The sequence below is a fragment of the Tympanuchus pallidicinctus genome, unplaced genomic scaffold (genome assembly GCF_026119805.1).
Source record: "Tympanuchus pallidicinctus isolate F22 unplaced genomic scaffold, pur_lepc_1.0 scaffold23, whole genome shotgun sequence".
Lineage (NCBI taxonomy): Eukaryota > Metazoa > Chordata > Aves > Galliformes > Phasianidae > Tympanuchus > Tympanuchus pallidicinctus.
Window position 1 is genome coordinate 7,073,372 of NW_026294740.1, and position 25,240 is coordinate 7,098,611.

The following is a 25,240-nucleotide window of genomic DNA, read 5'->3' on the forward strand; positions in this document are numbered from 1 at the left end:
CATGTATAGAGGAAGAAAAAAGGTTCCTGATAGGTTCTTCATGGCAGCAGAATTGACAAGGCCTGTGGGTATCTGGAATGCAGTTGTAACAGCAGGGAGTTCCGCTAATGATACCCTCCCAACTTAGTGTCATTTCTGCCCATGAGGTACCATCATCTCAGACAAGACACTGGGACTGAAAGCAAATGAATCAAACAACTCTATGATTAGAGCAGGCTAATGTCACCCCCCTCCCAGGTCTACATGTTAAATCACATAAGTGATGTATATGTGTCAAACAGGATCCAAAGAAGCACAGCCCAACGTACAACGCTTGGTCCCAGTGACTGCTGTGTGCACCACCTTGATGCAGGGAATGAAAAAGCTTTGGTGATACAGGAAGGTTTCTTCTATCAAGAGTAACAGCCATCAGTCCCAAAGCTCTGAAACTCACATCCAGCAGAAATCAAACTCAGCAGAAGAAAAGCTTGTGAGCTCACTGTGGACCCTGGCAATGTCAGAGGTAGAGTTTGTGCTGTGTACTTCGGATATATCTTCTGGTAATTTAGTTCAAGTTTTAATGAGCATAGAAAGTAACTGTCTATTGCTGCTGCACATCATCTCCCACTCAGATGATGCAGTGTGATTAATAGGAAGACCCATAGATTAGAAATGGCAGAAAAAAACCTTAATCCTGCTTAACAGGAGACAATTTGGGGGCTTCTACGTCCAAGGCCAAACTCTGGAGTTGACTGTATACATGAACTTGACAGCTCTCAGTGTGACACTTCAATTTACTGGTATGCAAGGAGAGAAAATTGGTGCCCACCACAGTGCACAGCAATGTGCTCTGTTTGCCACGCAGTCTGAGCCTCTGGATAAGTAAGTAGATCTGGTATCAACATCTGTAACTTTGCCACATGAAAGAGAAATCATTTAGGTCATAAAAGAACAGAACAAGGAATTACTATGATCAAAATCCATGCCATCTGACAGCTACCACCTGAGCTTCCTGCTCTAACCCTGTCGTGTTCTGTGCTGTGGGATAAAGACCTCCTGGACCCTGGATGGTGCATGGAACCCTTCTTTGCTCCTGCCACACATCAACTGGGCAGACAGCTGTGTGAAATGGTCCCCATTGCAAAACAAGTTTGCTCCGGCAGTTCTCAAATCATTTCCATATGTTACTTTGAAGAAGAAAATGACTGGTAAGTCTCAAAACACAGTAAGCAAGAGCCAAAGAAAAAAAAAATGCCCTGAAGTGCCCAGATCTTAAAGATAGGCCAGTCAGGGAATCTGTTTCCATCTGCAAGACGTGCCTGCTACAGCACAGCCTGTAGCACACTCAGCGTGGCTCCAGCTGGAAGGCTTCCAGCACCCAAGAGGCAATGCTGGGAACGTTTTACCTCCTGAGTAAATGCTGAGCAGCATGAGGGAGGCAATGCAGCTGGGGTGGCATGATTGATTAGCTGAGGTGTGTCACGTAGTGCTTATTGAAGGATGAGTTCAATTAAACAGAAAAAGCTGTGAAACCTCGATTAAATTCAAACACAGATTATTGTGTCCTATCTACCACTCAACCACGTTCAACTTGAACTTCACTTTCCTGACCTATGGAGCTGCATCTAGGAGAGGAGTTAAACTGCACCTCAAGAGTGGGGCAAGAATTACTAGATGAACTCATAAAGGCATGTCTTGACAGCATTTATGGAAACTCCTTGCCTAGGTGTCCGAAGGACTTCAGGGACCCTCAGCTGTGACTGAAGATGGGGAAACAGAGCCTGCTCAGAGTGCTGTGTAGTTATGAGAGTGGGAGAGTGGGAGTTATGAGAGCTGGGAGATAAAAAAAACAGACTGAAACGCTGCAAAAAAAAAAAAGAGCTTGTGAGGGTCAGTCCTCTGGGGAGAGGGGAGGAGATGGGAAAGAGGAGCAGCAGTTTGTATGCAGCCCTCCTTTCATTTGCATTGTTAACTTTCTACAACATCTGGGCACCTTCAATAGTTCATGAACTGCTAAAGCAGCTGGCAAATGTGATTCCCAACTCGGACGGTCTCTCTGACGCACACTGAATCAAAGAGCAATGAAATAGTGTGTGGCTGCAGTTGACTTCTTTTCCAGGAATGCACGTCAAACAGTAACCCCCTGTTTGTTTTGCAGCAAAATGCAAATAGTTCTGTTGGGACGGATCCTCAGATCCCTTGCTTCTAATGTATAAGCTGTCTGGGGCAGCTCCCTCTTGGAGCATCGTCTGAGGCACTGTTTTGTTGCAAGCTAAATACACACCAAAAGATTCAAAACAGCCCTTTACTTATGGGCTTTTCTCTGAAAGCAGGTGGCAAAGCAAACACGTCGTGCTGTCGGCCACATCCACTATTCTTGGTCTGGACTGACATCTGAACAATGCCTGGACAGACATCTAACAAACCAGCTACAGAGCCGAGTGACTGCTGATGTAAGTTTGTGCCTCCCTCCTCTGCCCTACATGCTGCTCCCTCCCCACAAGATAATAGAAAAGTTTCCCAGATGGACAGAACCCACTTTAAAAACAATAGGGCTTTGAAATGTCAGTGAAGGCTTGCTTGGCATGCGCTGTGTGTGCCAGCAATGTGATAGAGCCTCCTTGGTTTTTATAATTGTAGCCCTTCAATCTAAAGCAATGTGATGCACTGCAGCAACAAAACATCCTGCATGCACCTGGCAGCCACGCTTCCACTGGGTGACCCCTCCACCCCTCCCCAGCCCCCAGCTCCAGGTTAGAATCTGACCAGCCACATTTGCAGAAGATCCATTCTGTTTGATTACTGTCACAAAGATGTGCTGCCCATTGCTGCTGCTTCTCTCTGTACTGCCCATTTTTACGTCTGATGTCACAACATCAAACAAAGGATTTGAACCAATCAAGAAGAGAAAAAACAATAGATGTCCTGACATTAATTCATCAAGGCAACAGGAGAATGCAAGGCATACTTTGCATATTCCTACATGCAAGGTCTTACTAGCTGGACTACTTGATTCTGTGAAGGCAGTGGCTTTTCCTTAAATAAATACTAAAAGCTAATGGAGGTGCAGGCAGATCGTTAGATAATCCAAATATTAAGCAAATGCTGTTCTCTCCATTTAACAGAAATGCACAGATTGCTGTGTGCTGATGTTCCCAGCACCAACAAGTGTGTGGCGGGACACGGGGCACCAGATGGCAGCATTTATTGCCTGCAGATCGCAGAGCAGCTCAGGCTGCTGCTTTGCTGCTACACAGCTCATGCTGATTACACCTCTGAAGGCTGCACTGCAATGTCTTCTTCCTCCTTTGCATCGATGATCGTGATACCACTGGGTAAGGCCGATAACCTAATGCAAGATCCCATGCCAAGATCTCTTTTGTGCAGCAGATTTCACACAAAGACCAGGTATACCATCATTAGCTGGCTTTTATCTGTCTGATAGAGGAGAGCTTGGCTGGAATTTAAATACTAAGCCAGGGGAAAGCCAGAAAATACCAAAGGTACCTAACCCTCCTTGTGTCAAACAGCAGCGTGCAGAATGCCCTGGCTGGGAGCTTCTTCTGGAAGCTGGTTTCCGTGCTTCTTCACCTGCATCTCATCTTTAAAGCTTAAATACGTACATGCGGGCTGCAGAACGCAAACCAACATCTGTCATACAAAGTTTCCTTCATTGAAAATCGAGCAGAATTTATTAGCCACGCTCTGGACTGGTTTTAGAGATAATGAGTTGAGATTGTTAGTATCAAAAACTACTGCACATGAAACAGAGCTACTGCAATCTCAGGCCCATGAGGAAAGGAAAGCCAGCTCCTGATGTATTCTTCCCAGCAAAGCATGCATCAGAGTGAGGGCTGTCCTGCTGATGGCTGGCATTACACTGCTGTCTCTGCTTGACTGTCTTCCCCAGGTGTGAAGAAATTCAGCCTCTCGCCCCTACCTGCAGCCTCCTTCTAAATCTGTACTTTAAAAGCCAGAGATGAGCTATTTTTTCACATTTGAGATATGGGAGACACTTCATCTCTTTCCCAGAAAAGCTTCCTCAGTTAGCACCTCAATTTCTATTCTGTGCCTACAGCCCCTGTGCCCCAATCTGTTGGATATCCTGGAGATCCTGGGAGATTTGGCTTTACCAACACATAGAAACTATTCCAGCCAGAGAAGCAGCTCCTCACAGCCACCACCACTGCTGTGGCACAGCAGTGCTCAAGAACACCCAAAGGCCACCAGAGGTTTTTTTGCACTGCAGCAGAGGACAAGAGCAGTTTCTCTCACAGCCCTGTTGATTAAATAGCCATTGAAGGCAGCCAGCTGAAAGGAGGATTGACCAATGTGGTTGCATCAGTCAAGCTGCAAAACTAATGGTGTTGCCCAAGTCTCAGATGCTTCTGTGGCTCTGCTTTACCTAAGCTTCATTTTAAAACCAGCTCATGGTAGTTTGCCTGATTACCCAAGCAGCAAACATCCAACTACAGCAATTGCACAGCAACTGGTTTTGAAGCACAAAGCACCCTGTTTAACTTCTTCCTAATCCCCAACCCTGCTTTCACTTTGATTTCACTATTTCAAAATCAAACTATGCTGAACTCACAGGGACAGTCTCAGCACATTCAAAAACAGGTTTTTTGTTTCTAGCTTTTATTAGTGCTCCCCACGAGGCCCCTACGAATAGGAGATGTTTTTTCCCCAAAACACTGTAAATTGAAAATCATTCCCCTGCTGGCTTTGCAGTGCAGTTCTTATGCTCTATGGCCTAGGGACGGTCTGCTGTCAGCCTCACTACAGGCTAATGCTGTTTCAAAGCTGTTTGTTTTCATACTTCTTCCTGAAATCAATCATCTTCACAGTTGCAGGTCTTAAATTTCAAAACAGGGGAATATTATGAACACTTAAAGGCCCCAGTGATGCAAAGGGGGATTAATCTAGGCAGATGTATGTGTCCACACGGAATCTGCCTCATTTGGATGGTATTGCATGCAGATCTTATTTTCCAAAAGTCCTGTGGTGTACACCAAAGTGATCTAGGGCCAATGACTTCAGCACTCACATGAGGATTACTCATCTAATTAGGGGGTTTGCAGGCTCTGTGTGTTTCTGTGCGCTGTTAATGTCATTGTACTGACTTCTGGAACATTTGTCATTTAGAGATTGGCTTCACTTTTTTTTTTTGTTTTTTTTTGTACTTTTACGGGTACATTTGACCTCACAAGGTAGCATCAGTCCCAAGAATAAGGCTGTTATCTGCTCAAACGCAGTAAGTTTAGACCACAGATTTTTAGAAGATCTAGAAGCCTCTTCAAAGCCCTATTTATCTACAGAGGCTGAAATGCGGGGAGAAAGAATCTCTCTGAAAGGAGCACTGTCTTATTTTGCAATCAATGAGAACAAGCATAACCACAAGCGTGTTTTTTTTTTCTCTCTCCTTACTCCTCGCATGCTTCGGCACCTTGTCCATCCAGCACAGCACCTCCTTTGTCTTATTTATCGCAGCACTCAGGGCACAGCCTCCGGGACGAGGAGGATTACCGCCCAGGTCAGGTCAACCTCGGCTTTGCTCAGCCGGAAAGCTCCGGAGGCCGATCCCGCGATCCTGCCCTGCCCCCCCAGTGACCGATCTTCCCAGCACCCGACGCGAGCCTCCCAGGCACCTCACGCTGCCACGGCCGTCCCTGCACCATCCCCATCTAACCGCAGAACGGCCGGCTTGGAAGGGCTCTCACAGCCCACCCACTTCCTACGCCCGCCCTGGGCTGCGTTCCTCCAGCAGCTCACACTGCCCAGTGCCCCTCCAGGCACGGAGCACCCACACTTCTCTGAGCAGCAGCGCCAGCGCCTCATCGCCCTCCCGGTGAGAAATTTCGGGAGACCTGAATCGCCCTTTTTGAGCTCAGAGCCGCTCCCCTCCCAGCCCGGACGGCAGCGGCGCCGCTCCTCCAGCTGCGCCCCCCCCGGCAGCGGCCGGGCCCCGTCTGATGCAACCATAACACCACCGCGTGGTCACGCACGGCTGTTCCCTCCGCCAGCCAATAGCAGCCGGCCCTTCTCCTCCTGTGGGCGGAGCCTCCCCGTCTTCCCAACGGCGATAGGTCTAAATCCAAGCCAATCAACCGATAGGGCGGTTCCTCGGTAAGACCGCGGACCAATGGGAAGCGGCACCGCCTCGAACCGCCAGCACCGCGGAACCGGGGCCGGCGCGGGGGAGGCGGCGGCGCGGCGGGGGCCGGAGCGGGCCGAGCCGCCGCGCCCGCTCCATGGAGGCCGCAGCCGAAGCCCCGGGGGGGCCGGCGGCGCTCAGCTGCTTCTCTTACAACCAGGACTGCACGTAAGCGGGGCGGAGGGGTGATCGAGATCGGCCCTCGGGGGGGGGGGGAGGGGGGAAATGGGGGAAGGGAGAGAGAACAGAGCTTCCCCCGGCTCTGAATTGCGGCCTGCCCCTCCGCAGCCCAGCGCTGAAAGCTGTTCCCGGTGGCACAGCGAGCGAGCACCGCTGGGCTGGAAGCTCCAGTCAGGTTTGCAGACATTCCCGTGGAGGTGCTGTCAGCCTCCCGTGCCCAAACAAAGAGCAGCGCAGTGCTGCTGACGTGAGCCCTCAGCTGCCAGCACGGGGATTCCGTGCAGCTGCTCGCTAAAGGCACGGATGTTAATGCTTGGTGTCTGAGCAGAGCCAGCCCTTGGCACGGTTGTGCTGCGTGCCTGCAACCCTCAGCACAGGCAGAGCCACTCCTGGGTTCAGAAAGCCCCTGTGTAATGCAGCAGGTGTGTCCCGTGGGCCCTGTCTGCAGGCAGAGGGGTGACTGTCCTCCCAGCAGCCACAGAATCCCATGGGTGACACTGCTGCACATGGATGCTTTGCGGGCTGCAGCATCCTCAGATGGAAAGCAGGATGCTTGGCTTTGTTATATGTGGCTGGCTGAGAGGACGCTGTGCCTTCTCAGACCGCCGTATGATGAAATTACCCATTCCTTTTATCTGCAGGGACTCCTTGCTGTAAATGCACTACTGGATCTAAACCAGTGGGCTTTTGTCTTATCTTTGCAGCTCCCTTGCAATTGGAACCACAACTGGATACAGGCTTTTCTCCTTAAGTTCCGTGGAGCAACTGGACCAGGTCCATGAAAGCAGTAAGTCTCCACTCCCTGAGTGTTGGCACAGGCTTTAGCTATGTTACTGCAATCTGGTTTGTTTTGAGGGAGTGATTCTTCTTACTGGTCTCGCAGCAATGGCATCTATTTCTGCTGCTCACTTACCAGGACAGAAACAGCTCTGGCTGATGCCCTGTGCGTGGCAGCCTTTAAAGCCAACTGCAGCTGTGGAAAAACTCCTGAGCCACTATCAGTCACAGTTCCTAGTTATTTAAGTAAATGTCCAAAAGTGTCATTGTAATGGTGCCTTTCCAACGTAAGAGCCCAAACACGGTCACTGCAAGACATACTACACCACTGTTCACCTCAGCAATGGGAAGAGTAAATGTGTCAGCATTCCCATGTCCCAAGAAGGCTAGAAGAAATCAGACACCATGCAGAATGGACAGTGAGTTACACGCAGCCATGCCTTACCTTGGTAAGTCCTGGCCATTCACTCACTGCCTCTAGAAAGGCCCCTGACCAAACTGGCTCTCACTTCCTTTCATAGGAATGAGCTCTTCCTTTTTTATATCCCACCCCAAAGATTGCTTACAGCTGCAGGGCTCTGCCCAGGAGGGCATGACAGCATTCTGCCTTCAGGAGAGGGTTCATTAAGCCCTTCCTGCTTTGTGCCTGCTATGAGGAATTTTTAATAGAAGCTGATGTTGAACTTCTTAGCCCTGAGCCTAACCCCATTTCTTCCCGAATTGAGCTTCACTTGTCACTGCAAACAAACCAACCATAAACCAAGCTAAAGACTGTCTTGCTTTCCTTCTGTGCCCAGATGAAATCCCAGATGTTTACATCGTGGAGCGTCTGTTCTCCAGCAGCCTTGTGGTTGTGGTCAGTCATGCCAAGCCACAGCAAATGAATGTCTACCACTTCAAGAAAGGGACAGAGATCTGCAACTATAGCTATTCCAGTAACATCCTGTCTATCCGGCTGAATCGTCAGGTAAGGAGCTGGGGAAATGGGTTAGCCAGAGTTGTCCCACTCTGGCTCTTTACTGGTGCTGACTCTACACAGACCAGAGTCCATCTGGCACCCTGCTGTTCAGCAGAGTAGCAGCAGCCTGGGTTTGTACTGTGTTTCTGCAGAGGGTTTGGAGGGATAGGTCCATGTTCTCTTCTACCAGCTCCACCTCAGTCCTGGTTACCTTTGAGAAAGGAGCAGGGTGGTTGTGGGTATCATCTGCCATAACCACTTCAGAGTCCTTGTTTTCTTAGCAGTTACACAAAGGCTTGTTGTTGTTTGCCTTCTGGCCTACTCAGCGTGCAGTTCTGCAAAAAAAAACAAAACAAACACCTTTTCTTCATCTTTCTCCCTCCCCTGGATTCCACATCCTGAATCCAGGACCACCTTTGCCATCTTTGTGCAGATGAGACTGTCAGAGTTTGTAACAAAACCCAGGAGTAACGTGAACTCCATGATGGAGGCAAAAGGCTGCTTCTCAAGTACTGCTAGGGACTGTTTTATTTTTAAAGGAGTAGAAAACGTTCAGGCCATTTGGAAGGAGGCTTTTAGACTGTTAGCCTCTGAACTGATGTAGCCTGCAGCTCTCAGCCTGTTGGAAGATTTAAAATCATCTTTCTTTTATCCATAATTATTTTCAAAGTATGTGCCATAAGAAGCTAAAGACATTTTACGATGAAGAAATAAGCAGTCTGGGTAATTGTATGTAATCAGCTTCTCCTCACTTAGCAACAGTGGGACCTGCAGTAAGGCTCTCCCATAACGAAATGCAGGGTTGACTTTCCAGTAAGGCTGTATTTGACCAGAAGTTCCTGTACTACAATTAAATCTGTCCTAAATGGATTTTTTTCACTTAAGCTTACGATGAAACCAGCAAAATAAGAACTTCCTTTGAATTGCAGATGGATGTGTATGTATAAAAAGAAACTGGGAGGTTCTGCTTAGCATTTCTAGGAGACAAGTATGTGAGTAAAGTAAGTCGAGGATATTTCCCGTGTGCTGCTGCAGTGACTGCATGAAGATGATGTTAAAAATCTATATAAGGCCAAATCTCACATAAGCTGTTAACACAGGAAAATGGTAGTAAATAAAACAGGAACCGAACTCAGCGCGTGTTTTGACTTGATCTGTCTGTGAAAAATCCTTGTGCAAACAAGAGAGCCCCTTGGATGTTGCTGATCCACTGGAATTCTTTGTTTCAGGCTCCATTATAACTCACATACACATTAACCTAGGTCACGGTGTGTCTCAGAGCAGAGAGTAAGGCTGTGCTGTGAGACCAGTCAGAATCTCCCCTGCAGTCTCCCTGGATTCTCAGTCACTGTGCTAAAACCCTGCTGATTTTTTTTGAGACATTGGATAGTTTTTTTCTGACTGTATCCACATCCAACACATCTGAAGTCCTCGACATACAACTCAGCCACCCCACTGGGTTTGTGTCAGACTTCAGTTCTGAAGAGAAACGTCAGATGCAGTGCCTTGAATGCTGTGCAGCACTCGCAGCACCAGGCACCTTCTGCAAGGCTCTTTGCACAGTGAGGATAAAACTCATTCCTCATCTCAGCAGGTTTTGCACTGATGTCAGCTGGGGCTGCACAGGAGGCAGAGAACCAGCCCTCTCCAGCTCCCACTGAGCTTACCCAGGCTTCTTTTACCTCTTCACCTCCCACCACCCCTCTTGTGCTTTCCTGGATTTTGTCCCCATCAGCACCAGCATCTCTTGCTACAGCTCTGGCTTGCTGCTTTACTGTCATCTGGAGTATTTCCCTTCACCTGTACATCAACAGCAGTGCGTTCTGCAGTTCTGGGAAAGTATGTGGTGGCTTTGCTGAAATCAGCTGTATAAATATGACTCTGACAGTCCCTGCTAGCAAGTTGATGGCTGTTACTGTAGAAAAGGCAAAGTCTTCCTGGAAATGCAAAATGGCTGTGACACAGCCCCAGATGCTGTGGTTAGCAGGAATAGAAGTGGGAAGGAGTTTGATCTGAGAGTAATGGTGGAGCAAGGCAAAGATTTTCTAATGTGGGTGTTTTCAAGTTAGTAACTGAACTCCACATTTAGATACTAAATAAGTGGCCTCATTTCTAAGGAGGTGGAGGCTCTGTACATCCTGTACATGGATTTGGGTGCTTCAGCTATAGGAACTTGGGCACAGTCTGGCCTCACACTTTTATTGGGATGTTTTCAGAGCTTCTGGACACATGGCACTAATGTAGGTGGAGCTGTGCATACCCAGGGTCAGAAAGCACAGCCCTCCAGTCAAATCCAAAGCCTGGTCCCCAAAAAGCCTCTATGTAAAATGCCTCTGCAGAAACTCATAGAGATCTGGACCATGCTGAGACACAGAGCAAAGCAATCACAGAAATGATGGCCCAGTGCTAAAGTGACAATATTAGGCTTCCTTTTTCCTTTCTGCCTTTCCTGCCTGCGGTTTGGCAGCTCCTCACTCCACAGCTGCCTCCTGCTGGGTGGGTGTTTGTTGCTGATGAGTTCAACAGAAGAGGTGCAAGCATATAAGCTTGGAAATACCCTGCCTGTCTGCCAAGATGGTGCAAACACTAGGTGTGAAGCACCAACCTCTGTGACTATCCCTGAACAAACTGTTCCTAGCCCAGTTTTAAGCAATTCTGCCTCACAACTTTGGGTACATGAAGCACAGTCTTGCCTGCTTATGCTGACACATTAGCTTTAGCAGTAGTGGGAGGCCCACCACGTAATTGCTTGCTTCCAATTTGGGAAAAAGTCAGGGCAAGGGCAGGAAATCCCATCTGCAGGCAGGCTAACAAGCAGGACTAGCAGCCTCTCTGTTTCCTGGTCTTCATGATCAAAACGTAGTTTGCTGTAAAAAGAACTGCAAAGAGAAGCTAGGGTAGAAATAGATGCTAACCAAGACCCATGGCAAGGGTATAACCAAGGTCTGTCTTTGTGTTCTTAGGGCTAGGGATGTGGAAGATCAGTTTGTAGAGTAACAGAGATGTTGTTACCATGTTTTATGTGCTTTCTAAGGCAAAACCAGATGCAGTCAATTCTCAGAAGCAGAGCCATCCAAAATCAAAGGGTGTCCAGTGGGAGGGGATGTAGAAGCAGAAGAGGTCATTTTTCTGCAGCATTACAGCAAAATCCCTGCTGAGTTTTTCCAGCAGCAATATTTGAGTGTGCCAAGTATGGGAGCAGTGCTGGTGAGGCTCTGTACCTGTGTCCTTGCAGAGGCTGGTTGTTTGCCTGGAGGAGTCAATTTACATCCATAACATAAAGGACATGAAGCTCTTGAAGACTATCCTGGATACACCCCTAAATACAACAGGTAAGCAAAGGAATCTGTGCGTAAGGGAGAGGTGAGCTCTGCAGGAGCTTTCCATAGCCACAGTATTTGTTTTAGAATTCAAACCAGCCTGTGGTGCGTGTATTCTTAGCAGCATGATTAATTCAGCACTGGGGAGATGTATGGAGGCAGTCAGGCTGATGAGAGAAGAAACCCTGCTCTGTCCTGAGTAAATGCTCCAAAGACAGCAGCACGGTTTGAGTTAAGTTCAGTCCCTTCCCATCCTGGAAGGGAAACCCACGGCTCACAGCTTGCTGGAGCACAGCTTTGTTCCCTGTTACAAAACCAAAGCTGTAAGGCAGGCCAGGACTTCAAACTCCCCTCCATATACAGGGCAACTGCATGTTCTCCCTGTGGGGCTCCCAACCCCTCCCTTCAGCGTGCCCTGTGTCAGAGTCCTCCAGTGCTTTCCCTCAGGACAAAGGGGCCCTGCTTCCCTGCTGCCAGCGTGAGTCAGCTGTGGAGGCAGGCACACCTTGGCGCTCCCTGCAGACCTGCTTCACACCACAGGCACGCTGCTCTGCCAGGCTCCTGTGATCAATTAGCTGCTCAGAGCAGCTCCCAGAGCGAGTAGTGTTGCATAGAGCACCTGGGACAGAAAACACAGCCAGGCACAGTGCTGATTCCACAGTGCCTCTGAGCCAGCCCTGCCAAGAAGTTCCCCGAGCTTGGGCTGCCACCTGGTATTGTTCCACACGCAGGAGAAACCCGCAGGGCAGGGCAGGTGGCTGCGCAACAGATTTTCCCTGCAGTGTGGGGTGAATCCTGCTGATGGAGAGGAGGAGTTTTTAGCAGTGAGCATGGAAGCCTGGCCGAGCGCCCGCGGCAGCGCTGCCGGATGGAGCTGTGACATCCCGGTCGCAGACCGCAGCAGCCTTCCAAGGGCGGTTGGTTGTGAAGTTATTGATGTGCTCATGCCTGGCTTCTGGGCTTTCAAGGGATGCTGTTCTGGCTTCTCCCCTGACCTACTTCAGGTCTTAACAGATGGCTTCCTCGCGTAGATTAAACATACTAAATACTGCAAATATAATTAAAGTTTAAAACCTTCCTGAGAAAGCCCAGCAGCAGCATGCAGGAAGGGGATATTCCGGGCCTGGAGCTGTTCTGATCAGGTCACGGTTTAAAAGCAGCAGCAATCAGCAGTCACTGGGACAGGACTAGGCTGCTGCGGATCGTAGGACTTCATGCAGGCTTAATTTTCTAAAACCCTTTCACCACAGCAGCTGTCATTGAAATGAGCTGAGTGACAAGTGCTGTGACACGTGTGCTCCCTTTGTCCCCCGGCATCTGCTTGGCTCCCAAGCCTGACCCCAAAGACAGCGTGTCCAGGAGGCCAATGCAGGCCCAGCCTACTGCTCCTTTTCGGAGCAGGGATCTGGGGATCTGCTGCACACCCATGGGCAGTCACTGCAGGATGGCTGCCTGGCGCTGTGCAGGACTCAGCTCCCAGCCCATCGCTTTCCTTCGGCTTGGGCCGCACAGGAGGGACTGCAGGTCGAGCAGCCCATGCTGCTGTCACACGGCTGAGGGAAGTGCAGTGACCTCGGGCTCCCCTCGCACACACATGCCAGGAGAAGCGATGCTTCCTGCGGGGCGATGCGCGCAGCCTTTCCAGGATGATCGCACGCGCCGCGGGCTGCCGCTCGGTAATGTCTGGCCAGCCTCCTCCATGCAGGAGAGGAAAATGCCCGGGGTGGGCGAGTCTGTTGTTTTTCATGCATGCTCAAATAAGGAGTGAATTTCTCTCCTGAGAGGAAACCACACTGCTTAGTTGTGAGCTTTCAGCTCCAGGCAAGCACACGAGCCAGGCTGATTGCTCGTGCGTGAAGCAAAGCCCCTGGGAAGCACGGCTCTGCAGAGCGGGGCTGTCTGTCACCATCAGCATGCTTGCTGTTCAGGAGAGCACTGGTGGCTCTTGTCCTCTGGGAGTCCCAGACCAAACTGCTCCAGGGAGGGCAGGAGAGCCCCAGGGAGGCTGTGCGGTGACTCGTGTCAGAGGCAGGATATGCACTGGGGTTGTTGTGCTTGTAGACATGCAGACACATGCAGACATGTAGACACTGTGAGGGCTGATCTGAGGAAACAACTGCAGCTTTGGAAAATACTTGAGGTGATTCCCTTGAACTCCGAGACCCCACTGGACTTGCTGCCCTGGCAGCAAAACCAAATTTCTCCCATGCTGTAGGTGTTTCTCCACGCTACAAGAGGAAGCCCCCTGTGATGTGGCAGCTACAGAGATGCTGTACTGAGCCATGCCCACTGACCCTTGCTAGGCTGCCAGGTGCCAGGACCAGAAGAGCATTTTCAAAGGCTGCCGTATGGCTTGTGCTCTGTGTTCTTTGTACGTCCCTGAGGTCAGCTCAGTACACTCACATCTGTGTTTTCCCCTGGCCTGGTTTCCCATTTGCTTCTCCCAGACAGGCGCATAGCAGAGGAAGAGGGTGACTCACACCGGCCGGCTCAGAGCTTGCTTTGTTGAACTTCAGCCTTCCCTAGGCCCTCACTAGAAGGAGTTACACCGACCCCCGGTGCTGTCTGGGCTGAGGAAGACCCTCCTCAGACACACAATTGCTCTTTTCAGCAGTCTCAGAGCTGTCTGCGTTCCCCTAGCCTGCCTTTCTTGGGTGCCATCACCTCTGCTGCCTCTGCTCCACTTCCCTGCCGCGCACACAGTCCTTGGCACGATGTAAATGCTTCTCATTGATAGGGAGTGGACCTCAGGGGCCTCTGGCCCATCCTGAAGCTCCTGGCTGTGCTGCGGTCTCTTTGTTTAGTTATAAACAATGACCTAAAACAAGATCTTCAGCTGATTCTTCCCTACTGCTGGGCCGGGGCCAGAGCAGTGTCCTGACATGACAGCTTGCAATGTCCGTGCGCGTGTCCGTGCGCATTTGTGCCTGTGTGCGTGTGTCCTGTTTGGGCAGTGAGGAGCACAGCCCTGCAGCCTTTAACCCTGCAGCTTCCTCCCCACGTGGGGGACGTGGGACCCCTGGGTGGCAGCCAGGAAGCTGGGGTCGTGCTGAGCCCCCGGCTGAGTGCTGGGATGACTGGGAGCACGCAGACACGGGGCAGGAAGCAAGTGAGATCCATTGCTATGTGTGACATGATCCATTGCGATGATCCTCAGCCAGCAGCAGAAATGAGAGGCAGGAAGAGGTGCTCCGTTCCTGGGTCACCGGGGGGACAGGCGGATGGACAGCCCTACACACACACTCATCCATCCCTGTTGTTTCCTGCAATTCCTGCTCACTTGAAAGGGGATGTTTGGGAGACTTTATTCTCATGTTGGCGTAAAAACAGATGCTTGTTAAAGGGAAGAAATCCTCGTGTGGGTAAAATTCAGCTCAGCTCAAGTTCCTCATCTTCCAGAACCTCCCTGCACAACTGTGGCATTTGCTTTATCTCCCTCTGCTTCCCTTTTCCTATCAGGGAAGGAAGTGGCAGTGCCCAGCCCCATGGCTGCAGCTCAGAGCTCCAGCTGTGCTCTTAGCCCTCCTTACATCTGCAGTTGTCCAGATATGCCGGGACAGGAGCCCTGTTAGCCCTGAGACCAACGATCCTTTGGTCCCTACATTCTTGCCTTCTCAAAGGAGATGATTAAGGAGAAGAAGGGAAGAGCTTCAGCAGGACAGGGGCTCTCTCAGGTCAGGGTTTGGGGAGGCCGTGGCGGGGTGCAGGAGCCATACTGTCCCGTACCAGCAGGTGTCCCCACGGCTGAGGCGTTGCCAGCATCCAGCTGGCGCACAGCCGGTACCGGACACCATCCCAAAATGTGACAGCACCCGAACCCCTGCGGTGTCCATGGCCACGTTTCTGCTTTCTTTGCTCCACCAGCAAACAACCTCAGCTGTGTCCTTCTTGCCCTGCCAGGTCTGTGCGCTCTCTCGATCAACCACGCCAACTCCTACTTGGCTTATCCCGGCAGCGCAACCAGCGGAGAGATCGCACTTTACGACGGAAATACTTTGGTAAGTGTGAAGCTCGCCCATTTGGATACCGGCAGGGACTGAAAACAAACAGAACCACAGCAGAGCCAACAGGGCCTTGGGGAAAGATGAATAAATGCACTCTGCTGCGCTGCAAGGAATGTTTGCCTGGGGCAGGCACATTCCCTATCCCCTTTGCCTGGACGTCGCACAAAGCAGACAGCCTCTTTGAGATCAGAACATCCATTTCCCAGTACTGGATAGTGACCCATGCTCGAGGTTGGCACAGACAGGGCTCAGCGAGCTTCAGCTTCACGCCCAGAAGGAGTGATGTGAGCTGGGTGGCTCATAGAGCTTGGAGCTGCTCCAGGCGTAGGATGTGGGCAGCTGCTTTGCCGTGCCACAGGCTGCAAGGGATGCTGAACCCCGAGCCGTGTGGAGGACGAGGTGCTCACATCGTCCTCAGGAAATTTGCCCCTGGTTAGGAGCAGGGTTGTGCTTATCTGCGGTTTATGCCAGGGTTTTGGATTACATAAGGCTGCTGCTCTGTACGTGCAGCAGGAGCTGGAGATCTACAGCAGAGGAGAGCAGAGCACATATGGGGAAAACACACTGCTGCTGTGGGGAAATGCTAGCAGGAGCCAGGGCTCCCCACAGGCGGTGGGGCCACAGCAGTATCTGCTGTACAGCCACAGTGTGTAGAGCCAAGGCACAAAGAAATGCCAGGCTTTGGAGGCACGGCTGCGAGCCTGCAGCCTGCTTGAGGGGCAAGGAGCTGAGGACATCTGTGCCCAGGAGGAGCTTTTGATAAGCACAGTGCCTGTAGCAGGTGGAGAGTGAGCTCGAGGCAGGGCAGGGACTGTTGGAGGGATACCAGAAGTGCAGCACAGTCCTTTGAATACACATGGGCAGTTCTGCCTAGGGCATGAGGCAAGAACGCCCTGTGCTTACGCAGTTTGAGAAGCAGTGTGTCACTTTACTCTCACATCACCCTCTGTCCTACAGAAAACAGCCTGCACGATTGCTGCCCACGATGGGCCTCTGGCTGCCCTAACCTTCAACTCCACCGGGTCGAAGCTGGCGAGTGCTTCTGAAAAAGTGAGTGAGCACTGCTGGGAGCAACCTCCTTGCCACTGCCAGCCCGTGGCTGGCAGAGGAGCACAGCCAGCCTTGGAGCATGGAATGGAGGGACAGGGGGATGTTGGGGCGGCCCCTTTTTAAACACAGCTTCCCAGGAAGGGGCACTCAGGTAACTGACTTATAGAAGGACAACATATTGTGCCAATATTGACCCAAGGCTGACAAACAGAGCCTCTACACGTTCTGAGTTTCCTTGGTGTGTCAGGTCTTGTGCTCTTTGCCCTGCTCCTGTGTGATCTTTCCATCTGCATTTTTTGCAGGGCACAGTCATTCGTGTATTTTCCATTCCTGGTGGGCAAAAGCTCTATGAATTCCGTCGAGGGATGAAAAGGTCAGTTCATGCTTCTATCAGTGACAAGTACACAGAGGGCTCCTGGAGCAGAAATGTAAACACAGGGACAGAGCACCGTCAGATCCTGGCAGCTTTGGCATCTTTTGCAGAAAGAAAACAAGAGTGAGCATATCAGATAGAAATGTCATTGTGCCAGACAGCCGAGCTGCACCCAGCTGCCTCCAGCAAGCTTAGCAATTCCATTCAGTGTGTCACAGAACAGAGCAATCACAGAGAACAGAGGTGGATTCAGTCCATCTTCTCTGTCCATTTTTTGTTTCTTACTTGAAATAATGAAGTCTTCAGAGCTATCATCCTAATTCTTCTCAAAGGAGGTGTTTTGAAACTGCTAAGCCACTTGCACAGAGCCCAAGTCTTGATGGCAGGGGTGGGCTGGGTCTTCTCTCTCACTATCCTCTGTGAGCAATACCTTGCAGTTCCCATGCAGTGGGGTGCCAAGTAGTGAATGGTCTGTGCTTGGCCCTAGGTATGTGAATATCAGCTCTCTGGTGTTCAGCATGGATTCCCAGTTCCTGTGTGCTTCGAGTAACACAGAGACAGTGCACATCTTTAAACTGGAGCATCTCACTGACAGGTGAGGGAGTAACCTGAGCTAACCTGCTCCAGGAGTGTCCATTTTGGACATCTGCCTGTACAGCCCTGTTTGTCTCCCCTCAGCCGGCCAGAAGAGCCACCAACCTGGAGTGGGTACATGGGAAAAATGTTCCAGGCTGCCACCAACTACCTCCCTGCCCAGGTGTCGGGCATGATGAACCAAGATCGAGCCTTTGCCACTGTCCGCCTCAACATCTCTGGACAAAGGAACATCTGTGCCCTCTCCACGTACGTACTGACATCTGTGTCCCACTGCCACACCAGCCTTCAGGCAGACACAGCTATGGATGCTTACGTCCACTGCTGTGCCTGTCACCTTGCACCCTGCAGAGCACACAGGCTATGTTTGCTGCCAGCGTGTGCATGCAGCTGTTGTGTTTGAACTCGTGATGCTTTTCTCCTTAGGATTCAGAAGCTGCCCCGACTGCTGGTGACTACATCTGATGGACATCTCTATATCTACAACTTGGACCCACAAGATGGAGGAGAGTGTGTCCTAATTCAGAAACACAGGTAAATGCCCCTCCAGCGCATTGATGTTCCCTACACATTTGAGATAAATGCTGATCCTTAAAAACTAAGAAGGGGAAATTTTACCTGCAAGCACAAAATGGAATTGTAGGAGCAAGAACATTGGAACTGCGTTGTGATTTTAGCTGCTTGATCTAGCAGACATCTGTGAAGGCTGCGTCAGTGGCAGGGACGTGGGGCAACGTGCAGAAGAAAGCAGGCACATCTCAGGCAGCTGCGGGACGTAGCCTAGATGGCAGAGGTGGGCTGGAGGAGATGCCTCCATCAGACCCGAGGGTGGCAGAGAGCACAGCACCTCTCCCAGGCATCGGCGGGTTCTCAGAGCCAATTGTGGGGCCGCGATCGTGTGGAGCAGCTCTGGGAGCTTCCGTCAACAAAACCTCACACACACGCACGCCTGCAGGCACGCAGCGCCTCAGCAGAGCCTTCCGTGCTGCCGTTCCGTTTGTATGCCAATTTGATTAAGCACGGAACCCCGCATCTGGGCTGCTTGGCTCCAGATGTGAAGCCTTTGGGGTGGGGTGCGATGTAACATGCGTTGGAAGCCAGGACGTGGCTGGCAGCCAGGAAAATGCCAACAGATTTCTAAAAGCCGCAAAACAAAAGCGCTTCAAAGCTGCGCTGTCCAGCGTGCTCCGGCCGCCGGCCTCCCAACTCCTTCAGACACTGCTGACCCCCCTCCCGTGCTCCCATTGTGCTGTTGCTGTCCGGAGCTGGCAGCCCTGCGTTGTATGTGGGTTCCTCTTTTAGCATCAGAGGACCGAAAAGGGCCCTTGGGTCATGAGTTACATTACATCATACTATATCTCTGCTCAGGCTCCGTCCGAAACTAGCCAGCACTGCTTTTCCCATCTAGTCCACTCCTGTTGGAAGTCCTTTAGAGCCCCCTCCATGATTAGAAACACTGTTTGCCTTTGTAACCTAAAGCTTTTGTGGTCAATCTGTTCCCTTCTATTCTCATGCCAGCATTGTCCTCTAGCTGAAGTACTGCTTTCCCTATCTTCTGCATCCCCCTGCTTCATTTGGAGAGCACAATGATCTCCTCTTCTGCAGCGCTGTTAGGGCTGCAGTCAAAGTTTCGATGCAGTGTTACAAATCATAGAACTGTAGGATGGTTTGGGATACAAGGCACCTTTACAGACCATCTAGTTCCAGTCCCTACTTGGCATTAGCCTGGGCATCTTCCAGCTCTTCAGTTGGGTGATGTGCCTCAAGGAGACACGAGTGCAAATGTGTGTCTCAGCTAGTGCTGAATGGGATCAGAACTAACTCTTCTTCCCTCTTTTGCTCCTGTACAATCAGTCTGCTCAGCTCAGGAAAAATGGAGGAGAACAAAGAAAATGACCTTCAGCCTCCATTACCTCAATCTTATGCAGCAACTGTAGCCAGACAAAGTACAGTGCCTTCAACTTCGACCATGCCAGGTAAGCACCACACCCTCCCTTTCTTGGAGCAAAGAAAGCAAGACAGCCCCTGTAGCAAAGTGGGAAGTCTCTGAACAATCAGATGTTCACTCTAACCATAAACAGTCCATGTGCAAGGCGCACTGGGGCAGCAGGGCCTTCTGCAGCTCACCCAGTTCATTCGATTGGGAATGGGTCAGTTATTTTCTGCTCTCTGCCCATTGCCAGGCAGCTGCAGTCCACTCCTGATAGGTAGTGTTGATTGTGATACCTTTCCCTTCTGCTGCCCCCAAGTGCTCTGCCAAATGCCAGAGAAATCAGGATGTGTTAAAGCAATGATAACAGCGTTGCAGCTGTTTGTTTCCAGCCTCATAGCACTCATTTATCAGCAGTGCTTTGCTTTTCCACTTCTGCAGGTTATTCGGAGGATGGTGGTGCCCTGCGAGGAGAGGTTATCCCAGAGCATGAGTTTGCAACTGGACCAGTGTGTCTCGACGATGAGAATGAGTTTCCTCCTGTGAGCATTCGGGACCCCTAAAACAGCAATTCAACCCCAATGCTAAGAAGAAAGTATTAACCTCTGACAGAAGAAATTCTGTTGCCCTGACCTTGTCCCAGTTAGCTGTGAAGCTTAGAATAACTAATTCAGGTATAGGGAGAGTGCCAGGAACATCACTCCCCTACTACATGGCAGCTGGGATGGGGCAAGGATGATCAGCCTCATAGGTAGAGAGAGACCTGAACAAATGAGCAGAATGAAGTTCAGATGCAGAACGGAGTTCAGATCCAGACCTGACCTTTGTGCCTTGCTCAGATTTCTAGTATTATCAGGAATAGCTTTAATTTGAACAATGCCATCATTTAGAAATAAAAACTTAGTTTTCCCTGTTGGATTTTCAATCAGTTGTATTAGCTTATGGAAAACAACTGGAACATACCTGAACCTCATCAGCCCTCTGGAAATATCTCATTTCCAGAAAAAGAAACAAAGCAAAACAGATTTTTAAGCCATTGTTTTGTTTTTTTAAGTGGCACTTTCTCAGTTACTGTTGGAAGAACATACTGGCTTTATAAAATCTAACTTAAGCCTGGCAGTGTCGCTCCCACTCTTCTTCCTGTTATATAAGCATTTACTGTGTTAAATGCTTGACCCCTAATTGGACAGATATTGCTTACACTGCTGTGATCTGGCTGTAATCAGCAGCATCTTCATGATAGTAATGCATTAATACAGCAGAATATTGTAATGGATTTCAAGCTGTAGACTTGGCAGACTTTGGAATTCCTTACTCCACTTTCACATATCCTGCTGTTGGAGATTTGCCTGAAGAAGGAGGAAGTAAAAATTTCATTGGGATCCCAGGATTTGTTCCATATGCTGGGGCTGACCTCCTCTGTAAGGCACTTTCAAATTAAGTGATGCAAAGAGTTATTTATATAAAAGATGACTAATTCGTGCCTCCCTTTGAAACTCTGCCTAAACGCAGCTCTTCAAGTCACATAAATCTCAGGCCGATTCTCTTTACCTGTGCCACAGCTTGTTGCAGACAGAGCACGAGAGTTTTCTATCTCTCCCTCTCCATCCCCTAAGGAGGACATTTCAGTGTCTCCCATCTGGTCAAAACCTTTGGGCCGCAGAGCAGCTGCAAGGAATGTCTGAGGAGCAGCACAGCCAGAGAGAAATCCTTTGCTTCCTTCTGACGAACCTGCTCTTTGAGCATGTGGTTTGGGGCCATGCAAATGCCAGCAAGCAGGAACCACGCTGCTCCTGAATGAGCCTGCCTGCTGGGACTGCGCTGTAAAAACCGGCCCCAAACCCCTGCTGTACAGGCAGGGGTTTTATTAAATGGACTTTGATCTGTCAAAATCCTGTGCTGTAATTAACCTGACGGAGCAACTTACATGTGTAACGTTAGGGAGGAGGCGGTGTGAGAGGGAAGGAGCTTTCCAGAAACGCTCCCTGATACGGCAGCTTCGCAATTGGAGCTTCCAGATAAAGTGTGTACAGTCAGGACTTCAGCTTTGCCCTCCATTGCTGACGGTGATGTGTTTTGCATCTGCTCTGCTCGCTGGCGCTGGCTCCCGCTGTGTGCTGCATAGGGAAACTTGGTTGGGATGTTTTGATGTTCTGAATTTCACTCAGCTTCGCTGTTTTCTCAGCGCTGAGCAGTTTGGTGACTCGTCCAAGAGGGGTTTCAGGGATCGGTCACTTCTGTGCAGAGAAGGAGGGAGAAGAAAACTGACCTTATCCAACAAAAATGTTTTGACAGCGTTCTGTTTTGCGGAAACATGGGAAGGGTTTTGTTTGTTTTCCAATGTGCAACAAAAAGACATTTAAAAACCTCAAAACTTGTGACAAAATGGAATATTTACCCACAGCCCACGAGCACGGCTTTGAACTCAGACGTACTTCTGAGGAGGAGCAGCAGTGCTGAGACCCAGCGGATCCTCTCCATTTTGAAATGGTTTGCCTTCCCCTGACCTCAAGTTCTGGTGAGCAAGACTTCAGAGGCTCAGCTGTTAATAACAAGGAAATGCAGCTTCGGTCTAATGCACAATCTGTGGCTGATGGTAGAAAACTGCTTCTTCATTAAATGGAAGGAGGGACAGGTCAGAGAAGAGAGAAGCACAAGGAGGGCTTGTAAAAACACCTCAATAAGAATGAATGTGGCTATTGCTGTTGATGATGCCAGCCCTGCTGAAGTATCCTGTAGCAAGAGGTTAAGCAAGTTCAACTATGTGTCTTGCTTACACTGATGGGCTGGATTAAATGCTCTCAGGTCTCCTAGGAGCTCTGGAGTAACTGTGATCTTCTGCAGAAGGTACTCTGGCATTATTGAGATGGACAGCAGGCTGAAGGAGAAGGTGAAGAGAAGATGCTGTGCCTCAGATGGGCTCAAGGAAGCAGCACTGCACCCTGAACTGAGCAATTGGACGGCGTCGTGGGATGAACGAGCCCAGCTGTGGCTGCAGGCAGTTGGGATGGTCCCTGCCATTCTCACCAAGCAGTTGCCACCTCTCTGCAGGTTCATTGGTGTCACTGAAGCTTCTAGCAGTGTCAGAAACGTTGGTGTGTGTTCACAGCTGGCTGCTCAGCCTCAGCAGGCACCACAGGGCAGGGCTGTGAGGTTCCACATAACAAACTCCATAGGATTCAGTAAGAATGAAGCCAGATGGTGCATGTGGCATGTGTTCATACATCAGTAGCTCATGTGAAGTGTTTCAGAGTCTTTGCTGCTCCCACTTTCCTCTCTCTGGCTGCTTTATGACTAAATGGTTTTGGCGATACCTAGGATTGGTTTTGCCTTGCCTTGTTCAGGTTGGATATTAGGAACAACTTCTTATCTGAAAGCGTAGTCAGACGTTGGCACAGCTGCCCAGGGAGGTGGGGGAGTCCCCATCCCTGCAGGGGTTCTAGAACAGTGCAGATGTGGCACTGAGGGATGTGGTCAGTGGGCACGGTGGGAGCAGGTTGGGCTTGGGGATCGTAGTGCTCCTTTTTGATCTTAATGAGTCAATCATCCTCTAATTCTATAATTCAATCTGAGTTCCATCTGCAGTCCCCAGCGATGCACACTGCGTTCCGTTCTCCTACTGTGCCAAAGCTGAACTTCTAGGGGAGCTGGTGGGGCAAACACAGCTCACCCAGAGTGACCCCAGTCCTGCAAGCAGGGCTGCACTCAGTGCCATGCCCACCCCAGGAAGGACACAGCACCAAGGCAGCTGGTTCCAGTTCCCAAGGCTTTAAATTTGGGGAGTGGGGGGGGAGTAAATAAATAAACCTCTAACAAATCTGCCTTTGAGTGGAAAGTAAAACACTGCAGGACATCCCTCCCCTTCTCCTCCCATGTACGTAAAACCAACTTGAAACACACCCTGTTGCTGGGAAAAGTAAGGCTGTTCTGTTTTGATTTTGGTAGATAATCTTGTGCCGTGGAGGTCAGTCGGGCAAAGCGAAGAGGTCATGATGGAAGCAAACATCCGTGTGCAGGACAGCTGCTGGGAAGTGCTTTGGAGCAGCCAGGAATCTCGAAGAACAGCTTCGTGAGTCTTCAAGATGACTAAAAAATCCAAGGTGGGCCACTGCTTTTAGGCAGAGTACGTGTGAGTGAATAGCTGGTCCTGCTCACCCCTTGTTTTTAATCCTTGTCTGGGTGGGGTGCCCATGTACTGTATGCACGTTGCTATATTTAACAAACCATATGTTAGAACCACATTGTAAATGCTAATTTAATCAGATCTGTATGTAACCAGGATTTTATATACCTGTTTTACCCGTTTCTAATTTATGCTGTTTTATGTGTATAAATGTACTTATAAGAAGATATATTAAACTTATGTCTTTGTACAGTACATACTATTTTACCCAAGCAAAGTATTTTTGCAGTGACACAAGAAAAGATGCGATTTGCTACAGCTAAAGACAGAATAAAGTCACAGTCCGTCCCTGGCAGCTCGCTGCCCATGCTCCTGCTGTTCTTTGTGGGGCCCTAAAGATGTCAGTCTTGATTAAGCTTTAGCAAGTGGGTTTGGGGCTCTGCTGAGAGGTTGGTGGCTCCGGCACCATCCGGACCCAGCCCAGCCAAAGCCACACTGTGCTGCTGTGGGAGGCTGTGGGCCAGTGCTAATTGCAAACGGTTGGGCAGCCCCTCTAATTTCAGCAGTGCTGCCCGTAATTACAACTCCCAGTGGCTGGTGTAACACCTTGCTTTGCTTGAGACAAGCCACTTACGGCTTGTCCAAAGAAAGACCTGGGTGCGTAATTTGGAGTCCAAATGTGTTTCAGAAAACCCTCACTCAGTTGCTGGGAAATCCTGGTGGTTTCTGAGTTTCAGTTGCAACTTCAGTTTTGCCTCTGCAGCTCCTCAGGCTTTTGCATGTGCCCACAAATGTCCCACAAGAGCCTCGCCCAGCCCTGCAGCATCGCATCGGGGATGGCAGGAGCTGAGTCTGCCTGCAGCACTGGGCTGCCTGGACACCTTGGGACCCTCTCTCTGAGCTCCCTAGAAGATGCATATACACAGTTGACAGGGAGCAGTTCCTCCAGTTCTGCATTGCACACCTGTTTATGCCTTTCAAAATATCAGGACTCAGATACTTCTCCCAAGACAATCTCTGGCCTCCGCTATGCAGTGCACAGCAGCTGCAGGACACACCAAGCATGCCATCTAGCAAGATGTCAGGGACGTGTAGCCCTGCAAGAAGCCCAGAGCCACCAGGTGCTGCAGTGACTGCTCCAGCCAGGGGACAGGGCTGCTCTGCATAGAGCTGCAGCAAACGGGACCCTCTGCTCCCTCACACACAGCTGAGGGAAGGCTCTGTGCAAGGCGCAGAGCACGGGGAGCTGCAGCGTCCATCCCTGCCCATTGGGCCAACCTCAAGCCTGCAGCCAGCATGAACAGCAGTCCCATTCACAGAAACCAGGATTGGAAGAGAAGCAGCTTGAGCAATGATTTGCTTACACACAAAGCCGTGTTGCTCTTCTGTCCGTGCGCTGGTGCAGCGAGGCTGTGTGAGATGTGGCTGTGTGGCACCGGCAGGCCTTGTGCTGTGTGCTGCAGCAGGGCACTGCTGACGGGTCCTTGGAGTAGTCTGCAAACGTGATGTTGTCTGTTGCAATATCCTCCAGGGCCTGGGCATAAGCCCTGCTGACTGCAGGCAGCACTGCCTGATACTCCCTGGATGCCACGTCCAAAGGCTCCTGCTCCTGGATATCGCGATCCAAGTTGAAAATGAGCGGTGGCCAGTGATGCTCTTCTAGCCCAATGCTTCCATCACAAGCCTTCGCCCCTCCTAGGGAGGAAAAGAGAAACACAGTGCAGTGCCAGGCTGCTCACCGCTGCCCAGGTATCACCTCCGTGTCGGCCCTTTGCCACCATAGTGGCTTTGGAAGCCC

The 25,240-nt window shown here is 50.3% G+C and overlaps 2 protein-coding genes across 10 annotated transcripts in view; one reads left to right on the forward strand and one right to left on the reverse strand.

The window, feature by feature from the left end:
* Positions 1–6,179: 6,179 nt before the first annotated feature.
* Positions 6,180–23,797, forward strand: WIPI1 (WD repeat domain, phosphoinositide interacting 1). 2 transcript variants are annotated; one of them, XM_052688044.1, is made up of 13 exons: positions 6,180–6,301; positions 7,018–7,100; positions 7,888–8,057; positions 11,284–11,380; positions 15,269–15,366; positions 16,330–16,422; positions 16,725–16,795; positions 17,283–17,390; positions 17,474–17,638; positions 17,816–17,923; positions 19,244–19,365; positions 19,761–19,861; positions 23,265–23,797. In XM_052688044.1, the coding sequence occupies exons 1-13, from the start codon at positions 6,231–6,233 to the stop codon at positions 23,310–23,312; spliced, it is 1,335 nt and encodes a 444-aa protein (XP_052544004.1). In that variant the 5' UTR covers positions 6,180–6,230; the 3' UTR covers positions 23,313–23,797. The 2 variants fall into 2 exon arrangements, with proteins under 2 accessions (XP_052544004.1, XP_052544005.1); XM_052688045.1 differs by lacking the exons at positions 19,244–19,365; positions 19,761–19,861; positions 23,265–23,797 and adding an exon at positions 18,083–19,202.
* Positions 23,550–25,240, reverse strand: part of ARSG (arylsulfatase G) — a 39,659-nt gene continuing 37,968 nt past the window's right edge. For all 8 annotated transcript variants that reach the window (XM_052688039.1, XM_052688036.1, XM_052688037.1 and 5 more), the window contains one exon: positions 23,550–25,137. In XM_052688039.1, the coding sequence (XP_052543999.1) occupies positions 24,803–25,137 (335 nt within the window). In that variant the 3' untranslated portion in view covers positions 23,550–24,802. The remainder of the gene's footprint in view (positions 25,138–25,240) is intronic.